This window comes from Urocampus carinirostris, chromosome 16 (assembly GCF_059441175.1).
Source record: "Urocampus carinirostris isolate Australia breed hairy pipefish chromosome 16, RoL_Ucar_1.0, whole genome shotgun sequence".
Classification (NCBI taxonomy): domain Eukaryota; kingdom Metazoa; phylum Chordata; class Actinopteri; order Syngnathiformes; family Syngnathidae; genus Urocampus; species Urocampus carinirostris.
Window position 1 is genome coordinate 9276937 of NC_142364.1, and position 9465 is coordinate 9286401.

Below are 9465 nucleotides of genomic sequence, written 5' to 3' on the forward strand. Positions count from 1 at the left end.
TATCTAGACATCTATCTATCTATCTAGGATTCTATCTAGACATCTATCTATCTATCTAGGATTCTATCTAGACATCTATCTATCTATCTAGGATTCTATCTAGACATCTATCTATCTATCTATCTAGGATTCTATTTAGACATCTATCTAGACATCTATCTAGACATCTATCTATCTAGGATTCTATCTAGACATCTATCTATCTATCTAGGATTCTATCTAGACATCTATCTATCTATCTATCTATCTAGGATTCTATCTAGACATCTATCTATCTATCTAGGATTCTATCTAGACATCTATCTATCTATCTAGGATTCTATCTAGACATCTATCTATCTATCTAGGATTCTATCTAGACATCTATCTATCTATCTATCTAGGATTCTATTTAGACATCTATCTAGACATCTATCTAGACATCTATCTATCTAGGATTCTATCTAGACATTTATCTATCTATCTAGGATTCTATCTAGACATCTATCTATCTATCTAGGATTCTATTTAGACATCTATCTAGACATCTATCTAGACATCTATCTATCTAGGATTCTATCTAGACATCTATTTAGACATCTATCTATCTATCTAGGATTCTATTTAGACATCTATCTATCTATCTAGGATTCTATCTAGACATCTATCTATCTATCTATCTATCTAGGATTCTATTTAGACATCTATCTATCTATCTAGGATTCTATTTAGACATCTATCTAGACATCTATCTAGACATCTATCTATCTATCTAGGATTCTATCTAGGCATCTATCTATCTATCTAGGATTCTATCTAGACATCTATCTAGGATTCTATTTAGACATCTATCTAGACATCTATCTATCTATCTAGGATTCTATCTAGACATCTATCTATCTAGGATTCTATTTAGACATCTATCTATCTATCTAGGATTCTATCTAGACATCTATCTATCTAGAATTCTATTTAGACATCTATCTAGACATCTAGGATTCTATCTAGACATCTATCTATCTATCTAGGATTCTATCTAGACATCTATCTATCTATCTAGGATTCTATTTAGACATCTATCTAGACATCTATCTAGACATCTATCTATCTATCTAGGATTCTATTTAGACATCTATCTAGACATCTATCTATCTAGGATTCTATCTAGACATCTATCTATCTATCTAGGATTCTATCTAGACATCTATCTATCTATCTAGGATTCTATCTAGACATCTATCTATCTACTAGGATTCTATCTAGACATCTATCTAGGATTCTATTTAGACATCTATCTATCTATCTAGGATTCTATTTAGACATCTATCTATCTATCTAGGATTCTATTTAGACATCTATCTAGACATCTATCTAGACATCTAGGATTCTATCTAGACATCTATCTATCTATCTAGGATTCTATCTAGACATCTATCTATCTATCTAGGATTCTATTTAGACATCTATCTATCTATCTAGGATTCTATCTAGACATCTATCTATCTAGGATTCTATTTAGACATCTATCTAGACATCTATCTAGACATCTATCTATCTAGGATTCTATCTAGACATCTATCTATCTATCTAGGATTCTATCTAGACATCTATCTATCTATCTAGGATTCTATTTAGACATCTATCTAGACATCTAGGATTCTATCTAGACATCTATCTATATATCTAGGATTCTATCTAGACATCTATCTATCTATCTAGGATTCTATCTAGACATCTATCTATCTATCTAGGATTCTATCTAGACATCTATCTATCTATCTAGGATTCTATCTAGACATCTATCTATCTATCTATCTAGGATTCTATTTAGACATCTATCTAGACATCTATCTAGACATCTATTTAGACATCTATCTAGACATCTATCTAGACATCTATCTATCTATCTAGGATTCTATCTAGACATCTATCTATCTATCTAGGATTCTATCTAGACATCTATCTAGGATTCTGTTTAGACATCTATCTATCTATCTAGGATTCTATTTAGACATCTATCTAGACATCTATCTATCTATCTAGGATTCTATCTAGACATCTATCTATCTATCTAGGATTCTATCTAGACATCTATCTATCCATCTATCTATCTAGGATTCTATTTAGACATCTATCTATCTATCTAGGATTCTATTTAGACATCTATCTAGACATCCATCTAGACATCTATCTATCTATCTAGGATTCTATCTAGACATCTATCTATCTAGGATTCTATCTAGACATCTATCTATCTATCTAGGATTCTATTTAGACATCTATCTAGACATCTATCTAGACATCTATCTACCTAGGATTCTATCTAGACATCTATTTAGACATCTATCTATCTATCTAGGATTCTATTTAGACATCTATCTATCTATCTAGGATTCTATCTAGACATCTATCTATCCATCTATCTATCTAGGATTCTATTTAGACATCTATCTATCTATCTAGGATTCTATTTAGACATCTATCTAGACATCTATCTATCTATCTAGGATTCTATCTAGGCATCTATCTATCTATCTAGGATTCTATCTAGACATCTATCTAGGATTCTGTTTAGACATCTATCTATCTATCTAGGATTCTATTTAGACATCTATCTAGACATCTATCTAGACATCTAGGATTCTATCTAGACATCTATCTATCCATCTAGGATTCTATTTAGACATCTATCTATCCAGCTAGGATTCTATCTAGACATCTATCTAGGATTCTGTTTAGACATCTATCTATCTATCTAGGATTCTATTTAGACATCTATCTAGACATCTATCTATCTATCTAGGATTCTATCTAGACATCTATCTATCTATCTAGGATTCTATTTAGACATCTATCTATCTATCTAGGATTCTATCTAGACATCTATCTATCTAGAATTCTATTTAGACATCTATCTAGACATCTATCTAGACATCTAGGATTCTATCTAGACATCTATCTATCTATCTAGGATTCTATCTAGACATCTATCTATCTATCTAGGATTCTATTTAGACATCTATCTAGACATCTATCTAGACATCTATCTATCTATCTAGGATTCTATTTAGACATCTATCTAGACATCTATCTATCTATCTAGGATTCTATCTAGACATCTATCTATCTATCTAGGATTCTATCTAGACATCTATCTATCTATCTAGGATTCTATCTAGACATCTATCTATCTAGGATTCTATTTAGACATCTATCTAGACATCTAGGATTCTATCTAGACATCTATCTATCTATTCCAGGATTCTATCTAGACATCTATCTATCTATCTAGGATTCTGTTTAGACATCTATCTATCTATCTAGGATTCTATCTAGACATCTATCTATCTAGGATTCTATCTAGACATCTATCTATCTAGGATTCTATTTAGACATCTATCTAGACATCTATCTAGACATCTATCTATCTAGGATTCTATCTAGACATCTATCTATCTATCTAGGATTCTATTTAGACATCTATCTATCTATCTAGGATTCTATTTAGACATCTATCTAGACATCTATGTATCTCTCTAGACATCTATGTATCTATCTAGACAGCTATCTATCTATCTATTTATCTAGACATATATCTACCAATATATCTAGACATCTATCTATCTATCTATGTAGACACCTATCTATAACCGATATGACACCAGGGAAGCGCCTCTAACTAGACATCTATCTATCTATCTAGGATTCTATCTAGACATCTATCTATCTATCTATCTAGGATTCTATTTAGACATCTATCTAGACATCTATCTAGACATCTATCTATCTATCTAGGATTCTATCTAGACATCCATCTATCTAGGATTCTGTTTAGACATCTATCTAGGATTCTATTTAGACATCTATCTAGACATCTATCTATCTATCTAGGATTCTATTTAGACATCTATCTAGACATCTATCTAGACATCTATCTATCTAGGATTCTATCTAGACATCTATCTATCTATCTAGGATTCTATCTAGACATCTATCTAGACATCTATCTATCTATCTAGGATTCTATCTAGACATCTATCTATCTATCTAGGATTCTATCTAGACATCTATCTAGGATTCTATTTAGACATCTATCTATCTATCTAGGATTCTATTTAGACATCTATCTATCTATCTAGGATTCTATCTAGACATCTATCTAGGATTCTGTTTAGACATCTATCTATCTATCTAGGATTCTATTTAGACATCTATCTATCTATCTAGGATTCTATTTAGACATCTATCTAGACATCTATCTATCTATCTAGGATTCTATCTAGACATCTATCTATCTATCTAGGATTCTATTTAGACATCTATCTATCTATCTAGGATTCTATCTAGACATCTATCTAGACATCTATCTAGACATCTATCTAGACATCTATCTAGACATCTATCTAGACATCTAGGATTCTATCTAGACATCTATCTATCTATCTATCTATCTAGGATTCTATCTAGACATCTATCTATCTATCTAGGATTCTATCTAGACATCTATCTATCTATCTAGGATTCTATCTAGACATCTATCTATCTATCTATCTAGGATTCTATTTAGACATCTATCTAGACATCTATCTAGACATCTATCTATCTATCTAGGATTCTATCTAGACATCCATCTATCTAGGATTCTGTTTAGACATCTATCTATCTATCTAGGATTCTATTTAGACATCTATCTAGACATCTATCTATCTATCTAGGATTCTATTTAGACATCTATCTAGACATCTATCTAGACATCTATCTATCTAGGATTCTATCTAGACATCTATCTATCTATCTAGGATTCTATCTAGACATCTATCTAGACATCTATCTATCTATCTAGGATTCTATCTAGACATCTATCTATCTATCTAGGATTCTATCTAGACATCTATCTAGGATTCTATTTAGACATCTATCTATCTATCTAGGATTCTATTTAGACATCTATCTATCTATCTAGGATTCTATTTAGACATCTATCTAGACATCTAGGATTCTATCTAGACATCTATCTATCTATCTAGGATTCTATCTAGACATCTATCTATCTATCTAGGATTCTGTTTAGACATCTATCTATCTATCTAGGATTCTATCTAGACATCTATCTATCTAGGATTCTATCTAGACATCTATCTATCTAGGATTCTATTTAGACATCTATCTAGACATCTATCTAGACATCTATCTATCTAGGATTCTATCTAGACATCTATCTATCTATCTAGGATTCTATTTAGACATCTATCTATCTATCTAGGATTCTATTTAGACATCTATCTAGACATCTATGTATCTCTCTAGACATCTATGTATCTATCTAGACAGCTATCTATCTATCTATTTATCTAGACATATATCTACCAATATATCTAGACATCTATCTATCTATCTATGTAGACACCTATCTATAACCGATATGACACCAGGGAAGCGCCTCTAACTAGACATCTATCTATCTATCTAGGATTCTATCTAGACATCTATCTAGACATCTATCTATAACCGATATGACACCAGGGAAGGGCCTCTAACTAGACATCTACATTCACTCACTTCCGGGCAAAATCGCTTCCGTCGAAATCGCAAAACGGTTTCCACCTACCGGTTGCCGTGGCGATAGAGTCCCTTTTTGCAGGTCAAACACTGGTGGTCGTGACTCCCCACGCAGGATTGGCAGTCGGGGTGGCAGGCTTGGCATTTCTGAAGCCATTCTTCGGGGTAGAAGCCCGGCGGGCATCGGTCTACGCAGCTGCCATCTGCTTACGGAAATTTCCGTCAGTTAAATGAAATCGGAATTGCTTTTCCAGTCAAAAATACGTTTTGGCTTATCTCTGAAGGTAAAATCGGGCCTAAATAAAGGAAAATCCCACCAGGAAGGACCGAACCTGAAGTAAACCCAATTTTCATTATTATTTGTGAGGAATCGGGAGGAGGAGGGGTGATTTTTGCCCATTGTGCGAGAAAGGGATGGAATCCACCGCGCTGATCCTCCACAGAGAAAAAGAAACAAAGAACCATGACAGGTGGATAATCTGTCAGGACCAGAACGGAAGGAGGACCCACTCGCGTAACGTTTCTCACAGTTTTATTGGGAAGAGAGGGAAAGGGTTGCGCCCACGATCCGGGGATTGCTGGACGCGGGAAGCAGGTCGCTCTGAACGCAGAAGTGGGACTTTCGTGGCGAGCGATGGCGGTGTCAAGAATGGAAAAAAACGGGTCAGTAGCCGGGATAGAAGAGCCAAAAACGTGGTCTGGATCGGAAACAAGTCGAAAGCCAGGAGATGAGAGTAGATGTGGTCGAGATAAAAAACGGATCGTTATTCGGGACAGGAGAACAGACGTGGTCGAGATCAAATCGGGTCGTAATTCGGGACAGGAGAGCAGACGTGGTTGAGATAAAAAAACGGATCGATATTCAGGACAGGAGAACAGACGTGGTCGAGATCAAAACGGGTCGTAATTCGGGACAGGAGAGCAGACGTGGTTGAGATCAAAACAGGTCGCAATTCGGGACGGAAGAGCAGACGTGGTCGAGATCAAACAGATCGTAGCGGGAGACAAACAGGAGCAAAAACACTGGGATACGCAAAAAAGGGCTTGCCGTGTAAAAACAGAGGATATTCGCAGACGGACCGACAACAGGGGATTGACAGGACAGGATTTAAATAGTGGGGAAGCCAATCTGTCAACAAGCTGCAGCTGGCGCCACACGGGTTGGGCCAAATGGGCGCCACGGCAACCCTGACATAATCCAAAAAAGGAAAGTCAGCGAGAGTGAAGCTTGGCCCAAACCTGAATATAATTGATTGAACGGCCGAACCAGAATTTCTGTTCGGGCTTGACCCAAGAAAAGGGAAAAAAACTGTTATAGTGGAATCAAATAAAAAAGAAAATGACAGAAACCTGAAAAATTAAAACAAACTTAACCTAGAACACTGCTTCTCACCCTAATGCGGGCTGCGACAAATCTAAAAAAAATTTCTTTCTCAAATGTATCCAAAAAAAGGAATGTGCGGTTTACGCAGATTTTCGTATTTGTTTCCTTTTTCCGACCCTGTTTTCTACTTTTTCTTCCCCTGATCGCTAACTTTCTTCAGACCTATTAAAATTGGCACAAAAGGGAAATAAAACCAATAAAACGACAGTAAAATGAGACGTGATCCCTCCTAAATGCGCAAATTGACTGAACAGGTAGAAGGGCTTCGTTGCATTCTATACTATTGAGTTTTTTTTCCAAGGAAAAATCCAAAGACCCTCTTAAAATGTTTCCGTGACCCACTTTTGAGACCCCGCCCCACTGGTTGAGAAACACTGACCCCGAACTTACCGATTAATAGATGTTTCTGCTTGCAGCTCACACAGTGATTCTTTCCAGACCCTACGCAGGTCAGGCACGAGTCGTCGCAGTCTGTGGACAAAACAAAATGAACTAAAGCGATTAATTGGAGTTAAAGCTTTAAATCGTCTTGAACTCTGATTTGAAGTCAAAAATAAATGTAGCTTTCACAATCTAACTCAAGTATTAACGACACTATTCAAGAGTTAAAGCCGTTCTAAAATTAACTCAAGAGTTAAAGCTTTAACTCGAGTGTTAAAGCAACTTTAGAGCCTTGACTCAAGAGTTCCAGCAGCTAGAAAGTTCCAACTCAAAATATAAAGCTTTCTGGGGGCCACATGCGAGACAAAAAAATCTCTCCGGGGCCCAAACGAGTAAATTAAAGAGAAAGAGAGAAATAGAGAGAGAGAAAGAACAAGGGAGGATGAGTAAGAGAGAGACAAGGAAAGAGAGAGAAAAAAGGGAGAAATAATAGAGCATAATAGAGAAAGGGAGCATAAAGGAGGGAGGAAGAGAAAGAAGGAAAGAAAAAGATAGAGAGAAAGAAGTGAGCGTGAGAAAGCGAGAAAGAATGTGAAAAGGTGAGAAAAAGAGAGGGATGGTGAACAAAAACGAGAAAAGAAGAGGAGAAAAAGAAACTCAAAGAGACTGAAAAGAGAGAGAAAGAGTGAATACGAGAGGAAAGAGAAAAATAAATAAATCAAGGTAGAGAAAAGGGAAAAGATAGACAGTGAGAGGAAAAATTGAAAAAATGAGAGAGAGAGAAAGAGAGAGAACTAGTTTGGATAAGGAAGAGAGAGAGAGAGAGAGAGAGAACTAGTTTGGATAAGGAAGAGAGAGAGAGAGAGAGAGAGAGAGAACTAGTTTGGATAAGGAAGAGAGAGAGAAAGTGAGAGAACTAGTTTGGATAAGGAATAGAGAGATAGAGAGAGAGAGAGAGAGAGAACTAGTTAGGATAAGGAAGAGAGAGAGAGAGAGAAAGTGAGATAACTAGTTTGGATAAGGAAGAGAGAGAGAGAGAACTAGTTTGGATAAGGAAGAGAGAGAGAGAGAGAGAAAGTGAGAGAACTAGTTTGGATAAGGAAGAGAGAGAGAGAGAGAGAGAGAACTAGTTTGGATAAGGAAGAGAGAGAGAGAGAGAGAGAGAGAACTAGTTTGGATAAGGAAGAGAGAGAGAGAGAAAGAGAACTTGTTTGGATAAGGAAGAGAGAGAGAGAGAGAGAGAGAACTAGTTTGAATAAGGAAGAGAGAGAGAGAGAGAGAAAGTGAGAGAACTAGTTTGGATAAGGAAGAGAGAGAGAGAGAGAGAACTAGTTTGGATAAGGAAGAGAGAGAGAGAGAGAGAGAGAGAGCAAGCAAGCATCTGGCATGCTAATGCTAGTTCAAGACAAAATATCTCATGTAAAATAACTGAAAATAAGCATGTACTCGAGTACCCTGACATTCTCCCGTCACGTGGTCCATAAAGGTCGCAGAAGAACACGCCTCCAGGCACCGGCCGTCGCGTAGCGTAGCTAGCGCGTCCTCGCAAGCGTCGCACCGGTCTCTCCCGGGTCCGTCGCAGGCACGGCAGTCAAAATGGCACGGCGAACACTCCCCGCGTACGGTATCGGCGAAAAAACGCTCCGGGCAGTCCAGCAGGCAGCCGCCTCGGTGCAGGAAATGGTATTCCTCGCAAACTGTGAAGAAAAACCTTCAGCTTATCGGAACACCACTGATATTGTCTATACTATCTACCTGTGCATTCTCCGAGCGGGCTGCATTGTTGGCACGAGGGAGAACAGCTACGACACTCCCCGTCGACCGGGTATCCCCTGTCGGGATCGGTGAACATGGTTAATAGTAGTGTCTGAGAAAATAGGGTGTGAAGCGTGCGGAACGCGGGCCGGATCGGGGCCCACCGAGGGATGGAAACAGTACAGTAGTGAGGAGTAGAGAAAAATGACCTGCAGTTTTGAATATGTCCACTGGATGTCGCCAAAACCAGGCCAAGCCGATTGCAAAGTTAGCTCTCTTTTCGGTTTCTTTCTCTCTCTTCTTTCTCCTTTTCCCTCTCCCTCTCAATTCTTCTCTCTTTCCCCTCTTTCTTCTTTTCTAACTTCTCTCTCTTTTGTCTCGCTTTTTCCTCTCCTCTCTCCTTCTCT

The 9465-nt window shown here is 37.1% G+C and overlaps 1 protein-coding gene across 1 annotated transcript in view; it reads right to left on the reverse strand.

Moving 5' to 3' along the window:
• The window catches only part of LOC148350157 (proprotein convertase subtilisin/kexin type 5-like), a 35345-nt gene extending 26190 nt beyond the window's left edge, over nt 1-9155 (reverse strand). Inside the window, exons 1-4 of the mRNA XM_088319993.1 lie at nt 9059-9155; nt 8758-9000; nt 7313-7393; nt 5588-5741 (exon numbers count right to left, since the gene is read on the reverse strand). Of these exons, the coding sequence (XP_088176119.1) occupies nt 5588-5741; nt 7313-7393; nt 8758-9000; nt 9059-9155 (575 nt within the window). The remainder of the gene's footprint in view (nt 1-5587; nt 5742-7312; nt 7394-8757; nt 9001-9058) is intronic.
• Between the last annotated feature and the right edge of the window lie 310 nt (nt 9156-9465).